This window comes from Pipistrellus hanaki (genome assembly GCF_964339955.1).
Source record: "Pipistrellus hanaki genome assembly, chromosome: 9".
In the NCBI taxonomy this organism is placed as follows: domain Eukaryota; kingdom Metazoa; phylum Chordata; class Mammalia; order Chiroptera; family Vespertilionidae; genus Pipistrellus; species Pipistrellus hanaki.
Genome location: NC_140511.1, coordinates 76,284,185 through 76,309,065, shown reverse-complemented (window position 1 = coordinate 76,309,065; position 24,881 = coordinate 76,284,185). Strand labels below are relative to the sequence as shown.

Sequence of the window (24,881 nt, the reverse complement as noted above, 5' to 3'; positions counted from 1 at the left end):
CAGATGGAAAGAGGAATGAATGGGCCGGATCTCAAGGGCATATTGATTCATTCTTTAAACGGGGACAGTCCTGGCCGATGTGCTCAGTGGTTAGAGTGTCAGCCTGAGCACCAAAGGGTCGAGGGTTCTATTCCCAGTCAAGGGCATGTACCTCAGTTGCAGGTTAGACCCCTGGTTCCAGTTGGGGTGCATGCAGGAGGCAAACAATAGCTGTGTCTCTCTCATGTTGATGTTTCTCTCTCCTCTTCTCTTTCTCCCCGCCCCCCCCCCCCTTCTCTTCCACACCCCACTTCCACTCTGTAGAAAATCAATGGGAAAATATCCTCAGGTCAAGATTAACAAAAAAAGAAAAAGAGGCAGAACAGTGTTTGTGACACGCTGCTTTTACACACACCTAGACGTACACACGTACATGTATGTTTTCAATCAGGAACCATGGAGGAATAATCCAAAACACTAATAACAATTTCAATTTCAGGCGAGGGCCAGGGTAGAATGGGGCTTTTCTGGTTTTATGTTCGACTTAGCAGCAGTGTAAATGTGCTAGGGAATCAAACAAACACGGATCCCCCCACCCTCTTACCCCCGCCCCCACCCCGAGGCCAGGAAGGGCGGGTGGAGGAGAAAAGAGCCTCCTAGTTTTTGGGGCTTTGCCCCAACCTCAGCCGCCTGGCCTGGCTGAGGGTCGGCGCCTTCACACAGGGGCACCCCGTGGGCCCTGGGGGCGCCTTCTGCAGGTTTGCTGTGGCCTCAGAGGCAGACTCAGGTCCCCCCCGCCCCCCAGGAGAGGAAACCGCTCCCCGGAGAGATGTGAGACAAGGGAGGCCAGCGGTTCTCAGGGGGTGGGGGGTGGGGGGTGGGGGTCTAAGGCATTCCTTTGGGATGAATTCCAGTGGCCTGTGTTCCTAACTGGGAGACCTAAGGCTTGCCAACGACCTCCATTCTTGCACCAGGAAACGGACTGTGTGAGTGATGACATCGCTCTCTGGATATATGAACAACTCAGAAATTAAAGCCCCACAGCCTCCCATGGCGGACACACTGAACCACGGCCTCCTGGCACACAGCACGCAGAGCAAAGAGCCCTTTGCGGCTTCCAGGTGACCCCGTTCACAGGCAGGTGTTTTCTAGGGACAAACACACACACAAACCAAAGACAAGGACACGCGGGAAACCTGAGCCCGCCCCGCGGCCCCTGGCGGTGGCGCTGCCCCGGTTACAGGGTGCTGCGGGCTCAGGCAGGCCAGCCAGGACGCTCAGGGAAAGAGATGCAGGTGTCAAACCCAAGCAGGAAACCCCGCATCTTAGGCCTGAATTGGACATGTCTGTGCTCACTCCTTTTGTTCTAAAAATATCTACTTCCCAGCCCGGGACTCAGAGGGAGCCCCCGGAGGCTGGGCTCCAGCCTCCTCACTTTTCTGCCGGAGGGCGCCGGGCTTTGGGAGACGGCAGGGGGTCCGGGCCCCGGGCCACAGCATGAGCCCCATCTCCAAGGCCAGAGGATCGGGGTTCTCAGAGCTGCGGATCGAACAGCTGGTGGAGGGGGCACATGGAAGAACGCCCTCAGTTAAATGCAGAGGGCGCGGCAGCCTGGGAAGACCCTGTCCTGCACCCCTAGGGAGGCTGGGGGCAGGGCCCAGACCATCAGCAGGCGCTAAGCCCAGGTTGGCAGCCAAAGGAGGTTCGCCTTGAATGGGTGAGCGGGCCTCACCGGGACCCGCGGCCCACGCCCAGCACCTGTCAGGCGGCGCCGGGGAGGCTGTGCCTCTGGAAGCCATGCGGTGGGAAACGTGTGGCTCCACCGAGAGGCAGTCCACAAACGGTCCCATCACGTCCTGGCCTCTCGGACCGTTTTCAGGGACCCTCAGCTCAGCCGTGGTCGGCCCCTCTCTTCCCATGGCGCGTACACTGATCCCCACACTCCGCGGCACACCGGGGACATGTACGTGTGCTGATCTGACATAGGAAAGTAGGTGTGATTGTGCCCCGTTCGCAGCGACGGCTATTGTGTTGGCTGTTGTTGTTTTGTAATCTGACCATCTTACAGTGTTTCCCAAACTTTTGACCTGTGTGTACCCCTTCTATAATTTTTGTAACGCTGGGTACCCCTCGTACTCATGAGGACGTAGAATTAGGCGCAGCTAAGCACGGTGCAGTGCATATCCGCACCAAACTCGGTGCAACGCGTACCCCCCAAACTCTTCCCGTATCCCTGGGGGTACGCGTACCACACTTTGGGAAACACTGAAGGAAAAGGGGTCCGTGCTCCCGAAATGGCGGTGTTAGTCAGGTTCTGTGCTTTTTTGGGGGGCTGCACATTATCACGTTCTTGTGGTGCCTGTTGAAAATCGCTGACACAGATAAAGGCACCAGGAAGCAATCGTTTATAACTATTCCTTGAGACATCCTTCAGGTCAAACAACCCCACCCCCTCACCTGTCAAACAAGTAAAGGCCATAAAAAGGTGTGTGGGCGGGAGGCTGTTACTTATTATAAATCTTAAGAAACAACACATGTCCATTTTTTAGATCCTGATTTGAATAAATAAGCTGTTTTAAGGCATTTAGTGAGAGAGTCAGTTAGATTTCAGCAGGGACTAGATCTTAGGTGAGATTGGAGTTAATTTTGTTTAGGGTAACAGAGAATTGTGGGCCTGCACACAGTGCCCCCCAAAAATGTATGCACCCGTCACCTGCTGCTAGCTCCGTTGTGAAAATGAAATGCACTTTAATAACCACTGGGTGTATCGTTATCCAAAGCCTGTGGTCCATGTTGGGGGCCACCTGTGTATTTTGTGAAGTGATACCTCTGCTTGTACTATCACCGCACCCAGGAATGAAGGGAAGGCCTGTCAGTGCGGGGCTGGAGGAAACGGGTTTGCATAGCTGCTGTGCATGGAACAGTGTCCCCCTCTGAGTCATAAGTTGGAGCCTCACTCCCCATAGGATGGGACATGGCGATGGGGCCCCGGGAGGTGACTCCATTGAGGTGAGGTCACGAAGGTGCCTGCCCCTGCCCCAGCCCCTGCCCCTGCCCCCCACAATGAGAGACACAGCTGATGCCCATCTTGGCCCAGGCAGCATGGCTCACTGCCTGGGTGGAGAGAAAGATTGTCCGTTTGATGCTAAATGATGAAATAAAGCCTCATGATACTCTTTGGAAAGCTGCTGTGTTTGAAGGGACAAGAGGCTTAAACACTGTCATTTGGAGCTTCTGTCTGTATCGATGCCCTGAGGGGCCCAAGAGTCCTGGAAGAGGCGGCCTCCAGGGCCAGTCCTCGAGCCTCACCTGCCCATTTCCTGCTCCTCCTGAACCGGACCCGCCACCCCCAGGGCTGCGCTGTGGTCCAGCTGAGAAGTGGGAGCCACCTCAGGGCCTGGAGGTGGAGGAATGAGGAAACGCTGAGGGAAATCGCTGCCTCGCCTTTGCCTCAGGGGAAGGCATAGGCCTGGTAGCAGCTGACACACCGGGGACTTGCAAGGGAAGGGGAGGTGCAGAGCTGAGTAACAGAGAAGGCTGCTCGCCTGGGAAGGGGAGGTGCAGAGCTGAGTAACAGAGAAGGCTGCTCGCCTGGCCCTGGGCCTGGTTGGGAAAGAGGTCTGGGCAGGATGGGCTCACTTCCTAGTGCCACTGCACCTCTGGCCCCCTGTGCGGGGTCCCTGTGCTGGGTCCCTGTGCTGGGTGCCTGTGCTGGGCCCCCTGTGCTGGACATGGAGGGGTCGGCAGATCAGTGAGCATTTAAAACCGTGCCTCCTTGCTCCCGCCTTCCTGTAGGCTGGGACCGGAGCCCTGCTGTTGGAATCCACCCCGTTAGCAGAGGCGATCCCTCAGCCCAGCTTGGGTTTCATGGTTTGGTTTCATTTTTCATAAATATTTTTGTTGATTTGAGAGAGGAAGGGAGGGAGATAGAGAGAAACATCAGTGATGAGAGAGAGTCATCAACTGGCTGCTTCCTGCACACCCCGGGCATGTGCCCTGACCAGGAATTGGACCGTGACCTCCTGGTCCGAAGGTCAATGCTCAACCACTGGCCACCATGCCTGGGCAGCATGGGTTTCTATTGAAGAGCCCCCTCCAGTTGGTAGCCCCTCTGTATGATGACCCTGTCCAGCCCAACAAAGCACGTGGCAGCTGTCCACAGGGCAGGCCCAGGGCTCCCCCGCTCATGGTAGCAGGTACACGTGACCTGGTCTGCCAGCCCATCCCACTCCAGGGCGGCAGCACCAGGCCCTCAGGGCCCGGCCACCAAGTGTCTGCCCATCACTGACACTCAGTGTGGACCGAGTCCAGTCTGCTGACCTGGAGACAGGCTCAGCACTAACCTATGAACCAGAAGGTCATGGGTCAGTCCCCAATCAGGGCACATGCTGGAGGCAGCCAGTCAATGGTTCTCTCTCATCATTGATGTTTCTGCCAGGGAAGGGGAAGGTGCCCGAGTCTTGTCGGTGCCCATTGCTGAGCTGTGCCCTTAGCCTGCAGCCTCCTGGAGGGTAAGTTTTTCTGCCGAAAGGGGCAGAACTTCCGACTGTAGGGAGTGGGTGCCATGACCTGACTACTGAGCTTGTTCCTGTGAGAAGAGGGGGTGGGACCCCCTAGGACTGGTCCTGGCTCTGGCCTCGCCTTGGGAGGGGCACCTTTGCCACCTGCGGGGCACAGAGGGCAAGGCATGTCCCCTGTGGCCAGGGGGCTGTGGCTCTGAAGGTGAGCACCATGGTTTCTGGACCCCAGGCCCCCCTTTATCTTGTCTGGAGCTAAATAGCCCGAAGTCTCTGGGTGGATGCACGCACTCGCTGGCCTACAGGAGGCTCCGTGGAGACTGGACTTAAGTTAAGGAAATACAGGGCCGTGACCTTGAGGGGGCACAGCCCAGCACTTAGGAACCCAGAGCTGGGCTCAGATCCTAGCCTGGCCACTTACTACCGTGTTTCCCCGAGAATAAGACATCCTCTGAAAATAAGACCTATTTACAGGTTTCCTTCTGAGTGAAAATATAAGGCATCCCCCCGAAAATAAGGCCCCCCCAAGGCTAAACATGAGAGATTTGGTCCACTGATTCTGAAAGAAATGGAGTCACAAGAAATTCACCAGGAAATTCAGGAATTGGATTGTTATGATGATGTTCCAGAAGATGATGACATGATTGTCATTGAATAAATGAGTAAATTCTTGATACTGTAGGATTCGCAGTTTGTCTGGTTTGTGTTGACAACTACCGTACTACTGTACCGTATACAGGTCATAAATTTCCTTTATTTTCATTTAACAATAAATGTGTACTGTATTCTTCTTCATGGAAAAATAAGACATCCCCTGAAAATAAGACCTAGCGCATCTTTGGGAGCAAAAATTAATATAAAACAGTCTTATTTTCGGGGAAACAGGGTAGCTGTGTGACCCTGAGCAGTGGCTTTCTCTCTGTGTGCCTCAGGCCCCATCGTCAGATGGAGAGTGACAGGACCTGATGCATTAGTGTGTGGAGGGTGCTTAGACACTTGGGAAGTGCTGTGTGTGTCTTGCATAAAATCAGCCATGGCCCGGACGGTGTGGCTCAGTGGTTAACTGTTGACCTGTGAACCAGGAGGTCACGGTTTGATTCTTGATCAGGACACATGCCCAGGTTGTGGGCTCCATTCCCAGTGTGGGGCGTACAGGAGGCAGCTGACCAATGATTCTCCCTCATCATTAATGTTTCTGTCTCCCTCTCCTCCATTTCTCTCTGATATCAATAAAAATATTTTAAAAATCAATCATGTATTTGGATTGGTTTTATACCTGTTATACCTGGGGAGCCTGTCTGGGATGTGGACGTTACGAGGGAGCTGCCTCTTAAAGTAATGACATATTTCGAGGGACCATCTGCTTGAGTCTCTGGCCTTGCAGATGGAAAGAGACCCAGAGAGAAGGGGCTTGGGAAAGGTCGACCTAGACCAAGGTCATTTAGAGACAGAGCCAGACCTGGGCTCAGGGAGCTGTGTGAGCTTTGCCTCGCGGCTGTCTGGCTGAGGGGTGAGCAGGCTGCTGGGGGCTCCAGGCCTGACCAGGAGAAGCAGTGGCTGCCTTCCCGCTGGCCCGGGCCACCTGGTGGGGAGGGAGAGGGGGGCGCTGTCCTCTCCTCCTGGAGATGGGTGTGACTTCCCGGGACCCTATGGTTATTGGGGCTGGGAGCCTGGGGAAGGCTCCTGGGGGCTGTCCTGGCTGAGCACCCCATCAGCAGTCACAGCACTCCTCGCATCTTGCTCTTAAAACACTTGCCTGCGTCTGTGTGGGGAGGGGACTGAGGAGAGGCAGGGGGAGATTTGGGTGCTGTGGGCGCAGCTGGGGCAGAATGCACTCCTGCTTCCCCTACATTTAGGGCTCCTGGGCCTCTCAGGCTTGAAGCAGCTTTCCCTGAAGCCTTGGGGGGGGGGGTGTTCCTGACAGATGCCGGAGACAGCAGAGGGGTGCAGAGCACTGTATGTTCTGTGGCTGCCTTCCCCTCTCCTTCTATGGGCTCTCGCTTCTCGTGGTACCTGGTGGACGTCTGCAATCGCACAGGGGACCCCAACCAATGGTGGGGAGCGTGAGAGCCCAGCGCCCTCGTCTGGGGTTCGGCACTTCTGAGGTTCCATTTCTAGCGCCCCAGAGTCCTTTGTGAATGAAACCACCCTGCTGGCCTCCTCCCTCCTCCCTCCTGCTGCCTCTGAGCCACTCTGAAATAAGTCAGTGACAAGTGAGAACGCAGCTCTGGGGCGACTTCAGGGAAGCTTGGCCTAAGACGGCCCCTGCTTCAGGCACCCGACCAGGTCAGCTTCCCTCCCCGGGGCTCCAGGAGTGTCCCTGCCACGCGCTTTGTCCTGGCCTCATTTCCCAAAGCCCCCTGGACACAGGCCCCGGAGGCGAGACCTCACCGACCCTAAGCCCGTGGAAGCAGAGCTCTTTACCCGCCAGTTAAGACAGGAAGCACAGGTTAGGCATTGGGGGCAGGCTCAGCGGCTAGAGCCAACGCCTGAATAACGGAGGTTGAAATAAAACGCAATTGCATTTCCCTCTCGTTCAAGCTCTGATGGCCTACCTCCACATTTGTTTTACGTGGGAGAAAAAAGTCACGTTTTTTCTTAAGTTCTGATTCTTTAGGCTTCTTGTAACTTGCACCCAAACTTAAACCTCATATACCATGTACTTAATATGGTACAGCTTTATGTTATTATTTTGTTGGGTTTTGAACACACATTTACATCTTATGAATTTCTTTCCTTTATCGTTTAATTAAATGTATGCATAACCCACATATGCATGTACTCTTGTATAAATACAAAATTGTGATTATAAACATGCTTTCTTAATGTCTTCCTTCCACCTGCCCGGCCCGGTGGCTCAGTTGGTTGAGCGTCACCCTGTACACCAAAAGGTTGCGGTTCAATCCCGTCAGGGCACATACCTAGGTTTCAGGTTCAGTAGGGGTGCGCAAGAGAGGCAACTGATGGATGCTTTTCTCTCACATCGATGTTTCTCTCCTCCCGCCCCCCATCCCTCCCTTCCACTCTCCCTAAAAATATCAAGGGGGGGGGGGGGGGGATCCTTGGGTGAAGATTAAAAAAAAAAAACAAAACCCACACATCCCTCTGCTACAGGCCATGTGCCAAAGCATCTCCACAGTCTTGGCAAACCTGGTGGGGGAGTGGGTGTGGGAGGGGACGTGCCGACAATGCCACCATTTCTTCTCATGCCTGGGATTTATTCTGCCTTGGACCTCCCCACCCTGCCTGGCGGCCTTTCTTGGCCCCTAGATAGAGATTTGGATAAGATTGTATGAAAAGACATACACTAGGCTGTTACTAAGTGAAAAAAAACCAAGCAAAACAAAAAAACAAAAAACAACAACACAAAAACTATAACAACCAGAGTCCATTTGCCACCAGCTCCTCCCTCAGTGGCAGGAGCAGGGCTCACTGCCAGCCTGTGCAGGACGTGGATGGGAAAGGAGCCTTCGCTGTGGAAACACTGGCGTTTGGGGCTGTGCGTCTTCCCGATGTGCGCAGCTCAGCGTGTGTTCGCTGACACAGGAGGGCACATTCTGCCATGGTCTCCTTCTGCCCTTTGCGATCAAGCCGTCAGACCCACCCCGCTCCGCGGGTCGTGTCCCAGCCTCCCTTCCGTCTCCGTGCCCTGTGGCTTCCTTAAAGCAATGGATGCGGTGGAAGGACGACCGACGACTCTCGCTGCCTTCATGCTTCCCTTCTCCAGCTCCCGCCAGCGGGGAGCCAGTGATGGTAGGGGCGGAGCAGCCTCAGTAGCCCGAGATGAAGGCAGAGCAATGACAAAGCACTCGGCTCCCCATCCCTGCGGAGCCTCCCGGACTGACAGGCACTGATGTTCCTCCGGGGACACTGAGTTCTGCGGTCACCTAGTCTAGAGGCCAAACGGTGTCACGGAAGCGGGCGTTCGGTTAGAGGGGAATGGCGGGGGAGCAGTCCGCAGTCTGAGCTCAGCCCACCTGGGGCGTCCTCTACCTCCTGGGGGTCCATTCGCTCTCTCAACCCCTCCAGGGCTGCTTTGGGGAGCCGCCCGCAGGCTGAGCTCAGTGAGACGCCAGCCCCCGGGACGCCCGCTCTGCGCAGGCGCACTCTCCCCCGGCGGCCTAGTTCCCGCCTCCTGGGCGGTGTCCCTCCCGGGGGCGGGGCCAGGAGCCTGTGGGGGCGGGGCCAGGAGCCCGCGGGTGCGGCCCCGCGTGGCCGTGAGTGTGTCTGGTGCGGAGGGTGGGCCAGTGCCGTGACTCAGAGGCACGCAGGACACACAATGTGGTAGCGGGATGAGCAGCGTGGATCCCGCGCCCAGACCCGGAAGTTGAGAGTTGTCACATCCGGCAGGAGGGGGCGGGCCTCCGGACCCGGAAGTGTGGGCGTAGGCTGTGGTTTCACCCGCAGCTGTGGCGGCGCGGCTGCGGCCCCGGCAGGTGAGCGGGGGCCCGGGGAGGGGCGAGGACGGGGTGGTGCTGCGGCGGCCGCCAGCGCGCCCCCTCCTTCCCGCCTCACTCCGGCGGAGGCCGGTGATTGGGTGCGAGGGGCGCGTGACCGCCGCCGAGGTCGGCTCCCCGGCCCCTCGCCGCGGGAGGGAGGGAGGGCGCGGGCGCCGGCGGCTTCCTCCGCAGGTCCGGCCTCCAGCCCCGCCTCCCACCGCCCTCCACCCTCCACCCACCACCCTCCACCCCACGTTTTAGCGTTTTTGCTGGTCTCGGTTTGGAGACGTTCGAGGCAGCTCGCCCATTGCACCGGCGGGGAAACGGGCCCAGGCGGAGTCTGACTGCGGAGGGCAGCGGGAGGAGTGGCAGAGTGGGGTCGAGGGTCCCTGATCTTTGCCTCCCTGACACCTGCCCTTTCTCCAGGGCAGTGACTGGGTGGGCTTTATGTCTTGACTCTTGTTTTTTCCTGGACCCAGACTAGGACCACCCGAAGCACTAACCAGTCCTTATTCCTGGACCTGCCAGGCAATAGGGCGTTGGTGTGTGTGTGTGTGTGTGTGTGTGTGTGTGTGTGTGTATGGGTAGGTATCTACAAATAGAGTTACACGATAGCGATAGATAAATGCTCCCTGACCCACAACAAGCTTGCTCCTGACAAATCCATCGTAAACTGAAAATAATACAAAATCCATTTACTACCCTACCCCTAACCTACAGCTTAACCTCCCCACCCTCAGTGAGCTCAGAGCACTGACATCGCCTGTGGTTTGGCACAGTCATCTAACACAAAACCTATTCTGTAATGAACTGTAGAGCAGCCCCTGTAATTGATCATGCCTGTCACTTTCGCACCATCATAAAGTGGAACGCGGTAGGTTGGCTGCAGCGGGCGCCCTGTCCTCCTGGCCGACCCCTGCCAGGGTGGCCTCACGCCCCACACTGCCCTTAGACCCGGGAGAAGCAGGCACACAGACAGACACACACACACACACACACACACCCCCATGCCCTTTTCACCCAGCAGGTCCAGGGACTCCCAGCCTCCTATCCCGGAGTCCCATGCCCCACTGGTTCACCCACAATGCTGCCGCCCGACTCCCAGGTCCGTGACTGTGTCAGCCCTAGCGCTGGAGGAGACGGTGATAGAGGGATTGGGGAAGGAAGGCCTTTGGTGTGTGTGTGGCTGTTTCCCAGAGCTGCAGCCACGTACAGGCCTGCGCTCTGCTTCTGGGTGGGAGCGAGGAACTTGGGGCGGAATACCGGACACTGAAGTGAGCGGCTGTTCTCGGCGGTCACGGGGCCCAGAGAAGCTTCCCCGCATTATCTTGGGGATCTGGTTGGGTGCCTCGGTGACTGCCATCCGGCGGGACATTTCCATTGCGGGGTTCTTCACCAGGGCAGCTGCTGGGGGGTCTTCAGGTGGCTGCACGTGCCCTTGGCACTGCTTGAGGGGCTGCGTGATCCTGGCGAACTCTGAGAACACTTCGGGGTACGTGCTGACCCCTTTCTACAGATGAAAGGAGAGCCAGCGGTGGCAGGTAATTGGCCAGGCTCCCACAGAGCCAGCCGGCGGCCCGGTTGGGGTTTGTGACCTGCTGGTCTCATTTCACAGCGAAGGTGGCCTGCTGGGCCTTAGGAGTCCCTGTGCCGCTCATTAAGAACCCAGCCACGCTCTGGAGAGCCTCGCTTAGGCTGTCCGTCAGCCTCGGGAACCTGTGTCGCTAACATGTGGACGGAGTGAGTGGTTCTTACGAGGCAGGTGTGGGAAGCACTACCTCCAGGACTTCGTAAGCTTGCTGAGCTTGGACGTGCGATTTTTCCCCCCGGGTATCCTGTTTTTCCTTTTCTTATTGCTGTGAAATTGGCTAATCAGACCTAAGTCTGCCTTTAAAAAGGCATTGGGGCCCCAGCTGGTTTGGCTCAGTGGATAGAGCGTCAGCCTGCGGACTGAAGGGTCAATCCAGATTTGATTCCTGTCAAGGGCACACACCTGGGTTGTGGGCTTGATCCCCAGTAGGGGGTGTAGGGTAGGCTGCCAATCAATGATTCTCTTTCATCATTGATGTTTCTGTCGCTCTCTCCCTTCCTCTCTGAAATCAATAAAAATATATTTTTTAAAAGGGGGTGGGGGGTGCGTTGGGGTAACTAGCCATATGAATCGTCTTTGGACACTGTTGGCCAGGACCAGTAGGGTTTTTCCAGAATCACATAATCAGGTCAATGAAGACTTTGTTGTTTGGGAATTCTCTTAGCTTCTGCTGAGGGTCTGGAGTTTCCCGAAGGTTCCGGTTTGTTCCTGGAGCGTTGCCTCATTAGAGAGACCTCTGTAGCAGCTGTACGGTGAAGGCAGGCGCTCCTCCACGCATTTCTCGCCCCACTCACGCCTTCCCCTCCCACGGGTTTCTGTGAGAACGGGAGCAAGTACCAAACAGGTTTGCTGGGCTGATGGCGTGGCCCCAGGGCTCAGGATGGCAGAGAGGAGAGACACACCCCTGAATGACTAAGAGGCGGCAGGTGCAGTGTGCAGCCGCCGAAGCCGGAGCGCCCTGGGGGACGGACCGCCCTGGGGAACGCCCGGGGTGAAGTCCGGGCTCCGCAGCCTCCCTCTGACGCTGCTCTTGTCTGTCAAAGGAGGAAAACCCGTTGTGAGGGCCACATGAGCTGAGGGAGCTCGCGGTGCTTGGTGCACAGTGGCTCCTGGCACTGCCACCTTTCTGTTTTAGAAGTGGGACCCCGAGGCTGGGAGAGGGGAGCAGCGGGAGGTGGTAAAGCGTGGTCCACCCTCACAGCACCCTGCTCTGCCCCCCTCTGCTCCGCCTTCCCTTCCCGCATCCTGAACCCTCTTTCCTGCGCCTCCTCCATTCTCAGAGCGCCGGCTCCCTGGCTGTCAGCTCCTCTGTGACGCTTTCCTTGCTCCTTCTCCAAAGACTTCATCCTGTGCCACCCCCACCACCACCCCCCCACACACACACATACACACACACACGTGCTCTGCAGGTACCAGGGGTGCCGGGTAGCGTTGCCTATGCAGAGCCCTCCTTCCGCCTCGCCTTCCGGTGAGACACGGCCTCTGAAAGGGCGCAGAGGAGGGCTTGGGTGGGGGTCAGGCAGGGCGGGTTGGGATGAGCAGGGAGGGTTAGGATAGTGCTTTTCAAACCGCTTTCCGGGGAAGTGCCTGGGGGGCCCCCTTGAGACTTCGGGGCAGAGGGCTCTCTCTCGACCTCTTTGCCCAGAGTGGCCTCTGGTTTGTGCTCTGCATGGAGCCTTTTGGGATAATGTTTGAAAAAAAGCAATGTATTCTCCTTTGGGAAAACGGTTGCAAAGGTTTGGGGCAGGGGTCTTCAAACTACAGCCCGCGGGCCACATGCGGCCCGCAGAGGAGTCTGATCCAGCCCGCCAGGTTTTTTGGGCAGTGAGCGCAGCCGAGGTGTTACAGTAGGAATTAGTAGTTCATATAGTCCGGCCCTCCAGCTCTCTGAGGGACCGTGATCTGGCCCCCACTTTAAAAAGTTTGAGGACCCCTGGTTTGGGGGAACAACAGGAGGGGTTCGCCGCGTGGGAAAGGGTGGAGGAGGCAGCCTGCAGCCTGTCCTGATGCTCCGCCGGAGGGGTGCTGGGGGCGGAGGGGCCGGGGTGACTAGCTGTCGGGAAGGGGGGGGGGGCTGTTAGAAAGAATTGACCCCGATGGTTGGAAGGGAGAAACCCTGGCGGTGGGAGCGCGCATGTGGAGTTTGCAGGACAGGGATGGAAGCCCTCAGTGACTAGATTAGGGGTGTCGAACTCAATCAGAGAAGGGGCCAAAATCTAAAATCCAGCCTAAATCGCGGGCCGAATGGTTTACTGAACAGTCATAAACTGACAATGTCATAAACTGACAGCGGAGTGCAGTGATGACAGTGCGGTGCGGGCCACATTGCAAGGCCTGGCGGGCTGGATTTGGCCCGCGGGCCTTGTGTTTGACACATGTGGACTAGATAAAACCGGGCGATTGGACGTCAGAGGTTCGGGAGGCCTGTGCTCTGGAGGGCTGGAAGTGGGGTGCTGATGGAGCAGAGGTGGAGGGCGGTTGGGAGGGGTTTCTAGTTTGGGGAGAACAGATAGGTGATGAGAGTGCCCCTCCCCCATTGGCATGGTAGCTGGGCTCATCAGTTCTGGGTCCTCTCCCTTGTGGGCCTGCCTCTGGGAAGAGGGGGGTCGGACAGAGTTCTGTCGGCCCCGTCTCCTTTGGAAGCCTGTCCCAGGGCCTGGGCTCCGATTCGGGGAGCCTGCTTCAGAAAGTCGCACCCTTTGCCGCCCGTGGGGCCTGGCAGGGTTGTCAGGCTTCATTCACACAACGCGGCGTGAGTGTGTGATCCGTCTCCCAGCGCCCAGCCCGCTCTGTGCTTCATCGGCACCTCCGCAGGTTCTCTGTTTAATTCCCAGGGAACCCTTACAGCACCCCATGGCCATGATGGGTCAGCCCCCCTTTCCCAGTGAGAAACAGATGTCAAATAGCTAGTAAAAGGTCACCCTGGGGTTTAAACAGAACCGTCCGGAGCCCTGACCTCTTTCCACCGCCTCCCACACTGTCTTAACCCTTCAGTGTGGGTGTCGGAGGGGCCTCCCTAGCGCTGGAAGGCTCCCTTCTGCCAACTGTCAGCATCGCGGGCCTGTGAATGTGGTGGTGTTGGGCCCTGGGAGGCTGGCGCTGTGGTTGGATGTGTCGTTGCCTCCTGAGTGCAGCCAGGGACTCGGCAGCCTGAATCCTGGCTGCTGGGCTGCAGTCCTTCTGGAAAAGAAAAAGCAGATAAGGTCGACCTGCATTTCCTCCTGAGAAGCAGGGCTGGGAGGTGTCTCAGGGGACCACAGGTGTTCTTGGCCTGAGGGGTGGGATGGGCCAGACTCTATAACACCCTTGGATTGAACGGGGCAGGTGGCTATGGTAACGACTTCCTCTGCTCTCCTGGTGGAGGTGGGACGTTTACAAGTGGCCCAGGGCCTTTACAGCCCTCCTGGCCCTGTGAGTTCAGGTTGGAAGTAGCGGGCAAAGAAGTGTTGACTATAATGCCGAGGAGGGGACCGGCGGGGACAGCAGTCACAGCGCAGGGACAGCAGTCACAGTGAGAGCCGTCCTTTTGCTTGACTCACTATTGAGCTCAGGGGTGTCAGGAGCCGCCCCTAAGGATCAGCTGACCGCCAAGAGGCAGAAGGATGAGTATCTGCTCAGTGCTCAGGAGCCTGCAGAGCCCGCTCACCTGCGCCCAGCCCCGGCCGGGCGCTCAGCAGCTGCCATTGTCCCTCGGAGGAAGCTGCGGCACGGGCCTGGGCCCAGGTCACACTGCTGAGCAGCTGGGGGCCGGAGTGCGGAGCCAGGGCATCTGCTCCCAGGTCCTGTGCTTCCCTCGCTTTCTGGGGGAGAGCGGACCTGACTGCTCTGGGCGAGGGCTGCCCCCACCAACTCTAGGGCTGCAAGCCTCACTCTGACCCCAGCTGCTCGAGCTTAGCAGGTGCCGAGTTTTGCTTTCTGTCCCCCCCACCCCCCAACCCCCTACCCCGAGTTTATTCTTTAAAGGATCTGACATGAGTTGAAACTGTTTTTTGACCTGAGCAGTCCTGGCAACGACCCTCATTGCGCAACATCTGGCAAAGGTTGCTTTTCCTCTTTTCCCTGTAAGGACAGGGTGGCAGGCTGCCCTGAGTTCGGCTCTTCCCAGCATCACCTCTGCACCTGGACATTCTGCAGCCCCGCGCGCCCCCCCCCCCCCCCCCCCCCCGGCGAGAAAGATACTGCCTCTCGCCCCAAGGCACAGATTCAGTGCAGTCTCCTCGGGCCCAGAGTCTGCCGCCCAGTCATGTTCCCCGTGGGCCAGGCATGTGAGGTTGAGTCAGGCAAGACACAGAGACAGATAGAAGCTGTGACCCAGGGAGGCAAGCGGCCAGACCCTTGTCCTCCCTCGTCCCAGCATGCATTGCAAAGGCCGGGCAGCCCCTGTGCAGGGCAGGCCCCCCCCAGTGTGCCTGGCCCTCTGCCCTCCCCCTGGCCTGTGGGATCTGCCCCCCTGGCCCTGTCTGTCTGGGAGGGCATGTGGATTTCAGTTAACACCTCACCCTCCAGTGTCTTTGACAACTTTGAATGGGCTGCTGACCTTTACAGAGAGGGGTAGCATGTGGCTTCAGATTCCTAGCTTCCCGGGGAACCTGGCAGGTCTGGCAGAGTGGCCGCCCTCTGCCTGCAGGAGGTGCCCGGCTGGGCTGGAGGCCGAGCCCTCCAGGGGGACGCACTCCCGCATCAGGCTCAGCCGGTGGGCTCAGGCTTGTGGCTAAGGAGATCCGGTGGAGGTGGGCTCCAGAGGAGGCAAAACAAACAACTAAAGGAAAAGGCCCGGCCCGCGTGGCTCAAGGCCAGTGTGGCTCAGTGGTTGAGCGTCAACCCATGACCCAGGAGGCCACAGTTCAATTCCCTATCAAGGCACATGCTCTGGTTTGGGGCTCAATCCCCAGTGTGGGGTGTGCAGGAGGCAGCTGATCAATGATTCTCTCTTCTTACTGATGTTCCTCTCTCTCTCCCTTTCCCTTCCTCTCTGAAATCAATAAGAATACATTTTTAAAAAGGGAAAAAGGTAGAGACAGAGAAGAAAGCTTTTCCCTCCTGGGGTCCTGTCTCAGGAGCAGTGATGTTTTCTGGCGGCGACGGAGGGAACATAGCTCAGCGCCTTCCTTGCCTTTCTGCCTTGTTCTCGCCAGACCTCCTTTGAGTTGGTGGTGTCACACCCCCCCCACAAAGAGGTGTCTTCTCGCTGTGCCTGCCCCCCTTTCCCCACCAGCCTTCTCCCTCTCCCGCCATGCAGCCCACATGGCCCCACAGCCTCTGCCCTGGGCCCTGGGCCTCCTCCCAGCACAAGCAGCCCCTTCAGGGGGCCTGGGGGTCCTCGGCCCTGTCCACGCCCCCTCCTCACGCCGCTGGCACGGCCCCTCTCCCCAGGTCGTTGTGAACTGTTTTGCTTTTAAAACCAAACTCAGTTCGGAGAATTGCATCGGTTTTGATATTTAAGGCCGAGTCTGGCGCAGAGTAAACATTATTTTCGACCCTCTGCCCCATTTATCCTCCTCCTCTCTCTGGGTTCTGGTGCAGAATGGCTGGACATGATATCTGTTCTGTCCCCACCGGAGATGCTGGTCCCCCTGTCCCGTCCCCCCCTGCCCGTCTGTCTCCTGCAGGTGCTGTTAGGGGCCCTCTGGGCGCTGCCAGGAATAGCAGGGTGAACAGGCCACCTTCCTGCCTGTGGTCTCTTCTCGCCTCCCTCTCCCTTTCTGTTCCCTCCTTCCAGGCAGCAGAGTCAGACACCGCACACCCCCAAACCCAGCGCCCGCCTGGGCACCTTGGTAGGTGGAGGGGGGTCCTGCTGGGCCTGGGTGCCAAGGGGCGAGGCCATTGGGCTTGTTGGGCCTCCAGCCACAAAGGCCCTGCACCCCGCCCTCTGCACTGGGACGTCCCTGGAGGCTGCGGCCGCTGAGTCGCACGCTGGTTGGGATTTTGCTGCCAAGCCTCAGGGCAGAGTATCGCCGTGCCCCTGGCTCCTTTTCCCAGTTAAGGACCAGAGAAGTGCTCGCTGCCCTGGGCTCACTGGCGCTCTGGCTCGGGAAGGAAGGCCCCGCAGCTTCCAGGGACCACGTTGCTCACCAGACAGGCTTGTGCCTGCGGGTTTGAGATGTCAGAGGACGGGGCGGGCGGGCTGTCAGACCTGCCAGCTCAGCATCTCCGGCTCCTCTCCTGACTGCTCAGCGGCCACAGAGATGGAGGCAGAGGGCCTGTGGGCCCTTTGGCAGTACTTGCTCTTGTTCTTCCTGGTCTCACTTTCACCTGGGTGAGGGTCATTGAGCCTCGCGCTCCCCTTACTCACTGGCGGGTTGTGTAAGCCGGTGACTTTCCAGCCGGTGTGCCGCAACAGCTTCTCAAACGCGCACACCTCACTCTTGCGTCAGGGCCTGCCTCTCCTCCCTGCGATTGGGAAATGAAGGCAGCAGCCGGCACAGCGGCCAGCGGAGTGAATGAATCAGAATTACACGTATTTCTGTCACGTCAGCAAAGTGTACGGAGTGCTGGTGTGCCTCGCAGAAGGCCAGCGGTTAGTGTGCGCTGTGAGGTGAGGAGGGTGGAGTTTGCCAAGCGCTTTGACCTCAGAGGACAGTGACCTTTGGGGCTGCTTACCCATTTGACAGGGGAGCCCCTAGGAAAGAGTGTGGGCATCTGGGTGAGGGGTCCTGAGCACCCCCATGCCAGGAGGGCCTTGTGAGGCCGGGAGAGGAGGCGATGGGGTGTCGCCTGGCAGCAGGAGCAGCAGGCCACAGGCAGGGTGCCAGGCCAGTGTCCCCTCCGAGGTCACACAGGCAGGTGACATGGCAGGCTTGAGAGGGAAGACAATGGAGAAAGCAGAGGAAGTGGGATCAGAGGAAGTGCCACTGTGGCCAGTGACATCGCAATTGAGAACGTGCTGTCCCGGCAGAGGTGCATTGACAGCGAAAACCCAGATCATGACACCCCCCGGGGGAGTACACGGGGGGGGGGTGCCCTAGGGAATCGTGGCTCTGCCAGGGTGGGTGCACGGAGACTTCCCCAATGTGAGGATGCGCCTGGACCCCCGGGCCTGAGCTGGTAACACCGCCCACCGTGCTGCTTGCGTGCGGTTGGCCAGCTGCCCACTGTCCCTGCCGAGCTTCCTCTCAGCCGCGTGCCCCGTGCTCAGCCTGACGGTGGAGCGAGCGGACGCCTGTCCCAGCAGGTCCCCGGGTGGAGCAGGGCTGGCGCTGGGCCGCGGGGACCCAGGGCCATCCTGGAGCCTGAGGAACGCCGAGGTCTGTGGCGGTGGAGTCTTCCGCTGGCATTTGTTCCAGGGCAGGCCTCACGCTAAGCCGGCACTGCCTGCCTCTTCTCACTGAACCTGTGCCAGCCCATCTCACAGATGAGGATCCACACATGGGCGAGGTCCTGCAGCTGGTGAGGGGCAGGGCCCGGGACCCGGCCTGCGTCTGTCTCCCCGAGCCCTTTCCCAGCGTGTTTCCGAAGTGCTTGTCCCCTCCTGGGGGTCACTTGTGCAGCGTCACCTCACGCGCCCTCCGAGCCCAGCTCCTTTGGGGCCTTGCAGCCGCTGTGCCTGCCAGCGGTTAGCCCGGGTTGGGAGCAGCAGGGGAGTGTGGGCAAGGTGCGGTGTGAATTTACTCTGGCAGGGTGGGAGGGACAGCGCATGTCAGACTCGGGCTACGGCAGCACCTCTTGGAGAGACCGTCGGGCCCGCCTGGCACCCTGACAGGCACCTGCATGTTTGGCAAGTGTCTCCGGGGCTCGGGTGCACCCCAGAGACTCACGTCCTTCCCGCAAACCTGGGGATCCGCCAGCCTCTGTAGATAGCAGCCGCCATGTGACCCTGCCTGGGTGGCTCTATAAACAGGTGGGGGGGGGGGGGCTGTGCACAGGCACCCTGCTCCGTCGAGTTTCAGGGGTGTGTGTCTTACAGACAAAGGCAAGGCCCTCCAGCAGCGGGGGGAGGAGTCCTGGGACCAAACCGCGTATCTCCGAGGTCTGCCTGGGATGTGTCGAAACGGGGCTGTTTGTGCGCCTGGACAGGGCCCTCGCTCACGACTACGCGGGGACACGGCGGGAAAGCGGGTCTCTCCTGGCCAGTGGGGGTGCGGTCAGGCCTCTCCGCTTCTCTCTTCACCTGCTGTGGCCCCCGGAGGCGCCTCTCCCTTTCTGTGACAGAAGGGGAAACGGAGGCGGCCCCTGGCCGGGCAGCGCGTTCTCAGGTGCGATGTCACCGGCCACAGTGGGACTGGAAGTAGCACTTCCTCTGATCCCGCCGCCTCTGCTTTCTCGTCGGCTTCCCTCCTAAGCCTGCCCTGTCCACGACAGTTTTAGAGTCCCCCGAGGGGGCCTGAGGCTGCGGTGCCCTAAACACAACCAGCAGCAGCACTGGAGGCGGCGGTGGTGCAGCCCACCAGGTCCGGTGAGGGGGACGCATCCTGGTTCCGATGGAGATCGGCGCCTGCCAGAGTGGGTGCTGGTGTCGCCCGGGGCCGGCTTCTCCTCCGTCCCTGGCCGCGGGGCGCTCCCCGCCTGCCTCTCCCACCGGCTCCTCGGGGAGCACCATCTGTGCTTCCTCTGGCTGCCGAGGGCGTTGGTCTCCTTGGGGAGAGGGCTGGGCAGGGCGGCAGGAACGCAGGAAGGGGGACCCCTCCACCCCCGGAGCCGCCCTAGCGGGAGCATCCTCAGGAAGCTCGTTAGTCTGCACGGATAACACGGCTCTTCCCCCGGCTTCTGCCCTCAGTCACACGGCACTGTGTCCACAGGGAGCGATGGAGACGCTGAAAGACAAGACCCTGCAGGAGCTGGAGGAGATGCAGAATGACCCAGAGGCCATCGACCGGCTGGCCCAGGAGGCCCCGGAGGTAATGCGGGCTGGCGCGGGCTGGTGAAGGCCGACAGAGGGTCCCGGGCGCTCGAGAGCATGCTGGCTGGGAGTTGGGGTCAAGTTCATCTCCCTTTCTGTGGTCTTCCCCTGGTTGGGACCCAACCAGAGACTCCCCTGAAATGTCAGCCCAGTTCCGGGGGGCCCCTCTGTCAGCTCATGCGCAGTTCTCTGCAGGACACGCTGCCCAGGAGGCAGGAGCGTCTCCTGAGTCAGTGCCCGCTCTGTCCCTGGCTCGCTCACCCTTTGGGGCCGGTGGTCTGGCCTGGGCCACCTTGGTCCACCTCAGAGTGGGTCTCTTGACTCTGAATCCTGTGGAAAGTGGTTGGGGCTCTTGGTCCCTTCCCTCCTGCAAAGCCTGCGGCTTTTCCTATAAATTGGTCCTCCCCACTCCCTCCCCCCCTCCCCCGCTCCCCTGCTCTGCTCAGTCCATGGTGCGCCATCCCGGCCTGGGGCCAGCTGTGGCCTGCGCCAGTGTCCCCGTGTCCCCACCACCGGCCGATGGTCTGTTCGGGAGGTGCCGGTCGGAGGCTGTCTCAGGTCCTTCGGCTCTCGCCGTGGGCTGAGGCCTGCGGTTCCCCCGAGGCCTGGGCCAGCCTGCCGCCTGCTGAGTGGGGTGGTCCTCAGCCAGGTGTCCCCCCCTCAGGTCCAGGACCTGCAGCTGGAGCGGGAGATGGCGCTGGCCACCAACCGCAGCCTGGCCGAGCGGAACCTGGAGTTCCAAGGGCCCCTGGAGATCAGCCGCTCCAACCTCTCGGACAAGTACCAGGAGCTGCGGAAGCTCGTGGAGCGGTGCCAGGAGCAGAAGGCCAAGCTGGGTAGGCTGGCTGACCGAGGGGTCCCGGTCAGGGGGGGCTGGCGAGCTGCTGAGAGGGGAGCCCGCTCGCCTCCAGGGCAGGGGGCCCAGTGACTTCGGCCCACTCCCAGCCCTGCATTCCTCACCGTGCCCTGAGGGTGGTCCGCTGTGACTCACTTCATAGGGGGGACCGGGAGGCTGCTGGGCCAGCTCTGCTTCGGTGCTCCTCAGAGCCCGTGAGGCTCTCTCGTCCGGAGACCCCGTCGGGGAGGCTGGGAGGCGTGTCCTGGCCTTGAAGGTGAGGCTCAGCTCAGACAGTGCAGTGGCTCCCCAGAGAGACAGGGCAGGGCTGGGCCCGCTGAGCTCCTTAGCCACCAGAGGCCTGGCCGGGCGCACACAGGGCCGAAACCTGCCTCGGAGGCACTGCCGAGATGCCGACCCCTGCGCCCTCTGTTGCAGAGAAATTCTCGGGGGCACTGCAGCCGGGGGCCTTGTTAGACCTGCTGCAGATCGAAGGCATGAAGATCGAAGAGGAGTCTGAGGTGAGTGACCTTTGACATGAGCGCCAGTGTCTGCAGGTGGCACAGATGAGTCCCACCCTTTGTCCCAGGGGCGGGTCTTTGGGACACTCAGAGCAGGAACCCTGGCTCCCTGGCTGAAGCAGAAATGAGTGAGCAACTGCAAGGTCGTGGGCAGCTGGCCAACTGGGACAGACTGAGGACAGAGCAGCAGGAGCCCCCGAGGACTGGGGCACCCCCCACCACCACCTGGGCCTGGCCAGCCTCTCCTGCTCCCTCTGAGCGTTCTGTCTCTGTGCGCTGGGAGGAAGCTGCCAGGCCCTGCCAGCCCCGGGCCGGCTGCACTAGACCCAGTAGCCAGTGCCCACCACTCCCTCAGCACGTCCCTGCAGCAGCCGCTGGGCCCCACAGGGCCAGGGCCGGGCCGTGGGGCCTTGACCAGCAGCCCCTGCCCCGAGCTGACTCTCAGTGGGAGACAGAAGGAGCACATGGGGGTGTGTCAGCAGGGATGCGCCCGGGGAGGTGGGGAACGTGGAGGAGGGGGAGTGAGGGGGGAAGGCCACAGCTCACCTTTGGCGGGGCATGGGGGTTGGGGAAAGGGGCGGCTTCGGTCCCAGCAGCCCCGGTTGTCGCCCACCTTGTGCCCAGGCCATGGCTGAGAAGTTCCTGGAGGGCGAGGTGCCCTTGGAGACGTTCCTGGAGGACTTCGCGGCCATGCGGAGGCTGTCGCACCTGCGCCGGGTCCGCGTGGAGAAGCTCCAGGACGTGGTGAGGAAGCCCAGAGCTTCCCAGGAGCCCGCGGGCACCAGCACCCCTCCTCTCCGCCCGCCTCCCCCATCTCGCCCGGCCCCCCAGGCGACCCCCCCTGCGGCCGAGGAGCAGCCACCCCCGGCCCCGCAGGCGGCAGGGCTGCCCTACCCGCTGCCCTACAGCCCGTCTCCCGGCTTGCCCATGGGCCCCACCGCCCAGGGCGCGCTGCCGCCGGCGCCCTTCCCCGTCATGTCCCAGCCCTCCTTCTCCTACAGCGGGCCCCTGGGCCCCCCTTTCCCCTCAGCCCAGCCGGGGCCCCGGGCTGCGGGGGGCTACTCCTGGTCCCCGCAGCGGAGCACACCGCCCCGGCCTGGCTATCCCGCGTCCGCCCCTGGTGCCTCTGGCCCCGGGTACCCCTTGGCGGGCGGCCGGGCTCGCAGTCCTGGCTATCCTCAACAGCCCTCCTACCCCGCGGCGGGAGGGAAACCCCCTTACCCCACACAGCCCCAGTTCCCCGCCTTCCCGGGCCAGCCCCAGCCCACAGGCCCCCCTCAGCCTCCCTACCCCCAAGGGCCGGCCCCTCCCTATGGGTTCCCGCCACCTCAGGGTCCTGCCTGGCCTAGGTATTAGGACCCTGGCCTCGGCCCTCCCCTCCCGCCTGAGCCACACTTTGGCCCCCCCCATGCTGAGATTTGAGGTTAGACTGGAAGTGGGGTTGGCTCCCCCCTGGACTTGGGGCCTGGCTGGGGGCCTGCAGACCCCGGAAGGACACAGAGCGATCAGAGCGCTGCCTGCCTTCGCCTGTCCGGTGCTGCCAGGTGGGGGTCCAGCGCCCCCCCGTGGCGTCTGCAGGAGTCGCTGTGCAGCCGCGACTGTGGGCTGTGCCTGCCTCCGCTCCCCGAACAGTACAGATGGCTCTGGGGCAGCTGGTCTGGGCCCCTGCTCACCCCGCCTCTGGTTTGGCATCTTCCATGTGGTGCCCACCCCACGGGGTGTAGCTCTTTGTGTCTCTCGCCCATTCGAGGATGGCCCGCCCCACACACCATCGTCAGAGTTGGGTTCCAGGGAGAACAGTTAGGAAAAACCCTTTTTATTTTTAAGTCAAAAAGCCATAATTGGTGGGCTAGTGTCGGAGAAAACGCGTGCTGTGTGCTGAGTGACAGCTGCCGAGCCAGCGCAGCGGGAAGACGGACGGGGAAGGGGGCCCGGACCTCGCCTGGGGGTGCCGTGGGCCCTCTGGCTGGACGGGAGGGAGCAGATCTGGCCCAGGAGCTCATGGCCTCCCTGCCACCCTCTCTCCCGGTTGACCTTTCCCAAGGCCCACCCAGCTGTCCACTCGTCAGTGCCTTGAGTCTCGTTGGAAGCAGCCCCGTCCTCATCCCTCCCTCTGGCTCCCTGGATGGAATGCCCCCCACACCCCCCCTCCCTGACAGTGCCCCCCAGGGGTGCGAGGACACCGGTGCCATGTGGGAGTCGGGTCTGCATGTCTCGTCCTCAGAATGTAGAGCCACACGCAGCCCCCGGCTGGCACAGCACACGGGGCAGCGCGCTCAGTCATGACCACAGACCGCGGGGGTGCACACAGCGCGGGCGTGGTGGGTCTGAGTGAGCCAGGCCTGAGGCAGACCCGGAGCTGCTATGTGGGGGGTCCTATGTGCCTTGAAATGTCCACTGCCCACACCGGCGGTCAGGGAAACCCGCTCTCCTGGTGCCTGCGCTCCAGCCCGCGGGCAGCAGGGGGCGCGGCAGAGCCCGCTCTCCCCGTGGCCTCCCAGGCTCTCGCTGCTGTTATTTATGAAGAGGAATCACTAATGGACTCCGGGGTCCCGGCGTGGACCTAGACAACGGCCACGTGTGTGTTGTCTAAACAATTGCCAATAAACTGAGCTCTGTGTGGCCTTGTGGCTCCGGGGGTGAAGTGCAGAGGCTGGGGGGCGGGCGCACGATTTCTCCGCCACCTGAGGGCCTCCCAACTCCGGGCCCAGAGCTCCACTGTTCTGGTTTATCTCCCGCTGCCCTCCCTCCGGGCCTGGCTCTGAGCATTGCTCTCCCTCCTGCGACCTCCCTCCGGCACGGCCACGCCGGGCCTGCAGCTGCCTGTCCTTGTCTGTCCTTGTCCTTGGGGGACAGCCGGGCTGTGCGAGGGGAGGCCGGCGCCTGCCTGCGGGGTGGTGACACCTGCTGTCGGCCCGTCCAGGAGCCCGCTCGGGGCTGTCTGCTGCCCAGTTTCTCACGGGGACCGAGGGGCAGCGGGCCGCTAAGCTGGCTGAGGAGGCGGGTGGTCCCTGCCACGGGCCCTGTCCCCTTCCCCCTCCCTCCGTCACCCAGCACCCCTGAGCTCAGCGGGTTATCGCAAGGCCTTCTGGGAGAACAGTGGCTTCCGGGAGCCCGGAGACCAGGTTTCTGCTGGGCCTTCCGCTCTGCCCTGCCAGGTGACGAGGGCGGATGCGCGGTCAGCCTGTTGAAAGCCGGGCTGTGTGGGTGTGATGTGTCATTGTGCCTGTCTGATTGGGTCCTCTCAGCAGCCCTATGCCCCTCCCCCATTTTAAACAAGGGCGGAGGTTCAGTGATGGGGGTGCACAGCCTAAGGGTGCGGGCGGGAGTGGCACCCAGCTCTGTCTGCCTCAGGGGCCCCTCCATGCCTTGTGGTACCACAGCCCCGGGGTCAGAGCCCACACTGGAGACCTCCGGGCCCCACATGTCCCGCCTTTGCCTCCTGGACTCCGGCCTGGCCTCGCAAATGCCCGGGGCTGGTTGGAGAGCTGGCCACCTGGTGGCAGGGCACTTGCTCTGAGGGGGGCAGAGGATGCAGAGGGAAGTGCCGCTTTCTGAGAAAGGACTTGGGTCAGAGCTGCTTCCCCGGTCACTCAGCGCCTGGCACCCCTCTGGCCCCGGCTCTCCCACACCAAGTCTAGCTCTCTGCAGCCCTCCCCACCGGCATGCACCACGGAAATCACAGAGTTCTCCGCCAGACCGCAGCGGGCCCGTGGGCCTCCTGCGCAGAGCGGGCTGCCAGAGGACCCTGAGGTCAAGTTTAGAGCCTCGGAGGTCCCCTGCCTCTCTGCCTTAATGTCACACCTGCGACGTGGACATGGCAGGCTTGAGAGGGAAAGAGGTGGGATCAGAGTGAGCAAGGACGTGGCTGAGCGAGCTGGGGCGAGGCCATCCGGTGTCCTTGGCTGCGGGGTCCTCCCAGCCGCACACCCAGGCCCCAGGCCTGGCCGAGTGAAGCCAGACGTGCTGGGGAGCCAGGGCTTCGCTTCCGGTGCTCCGTTTCCCTGGCTTCACAGGAGGAGGCTGTGCTGGAATCAGGCGCACGAGCGCCTGCCTCTGCCCGGGTGGAAGCGCGGTTTAGGGGAGCCGGCCGCACAGGGAGCACTGCCCTCTCTGGCTGAGGGCTCCCCGCTCTGGCCGGGCAGCGGCTGTGAGGAGGAGTG

The 24,881-nt window shown here is 60.9% G+C and overlaps 1 protein-coding gene across 2 annotated transcripts; it reads left to right on the top strand.

Annotated features, from left to right (window-relative positions):
* Window positions 1-8,724: 8,724 nt before the first annotated feature.
* On the top strand, window positions 8,725-23,342 carry VPS37C (VPS37C subunit of ESCRT-I). 2 transcript variants are annotated; one of them, XM_084894008.1, is made up of 5 exons: window positions 8,725-8,932; window positions 19,240-19,360; window positions 20,027-20,198; window positions 20,636-20,718; window positions 21,343-23,342. In XM_084894008.1, exons 2-5 carry the CDS (start codon window positions 19,268-19,270, stop codon window positions 22,072-22,074), a joined length of 1,080 nt encoding a protein of 359 aa, XP_084750134.1. In that variant the 5' UTR covers window positions 8,725-8,932; window positions 19,240-19,267; the 3' UTR covers window positions 22,075-23,342. The 2 variants fall into 2 exon arrangements, with proteins under 2 accessions (XP_084750134.1, XP_084750133.1); XM_084894007.1 differs by having other exon boundaries at window positions 8,726-8,932; window positions 19,262-19,360.
* The last annotated feature ends 1,539 nt before the right edge of the window (window positions 23,343-24,881 follow it).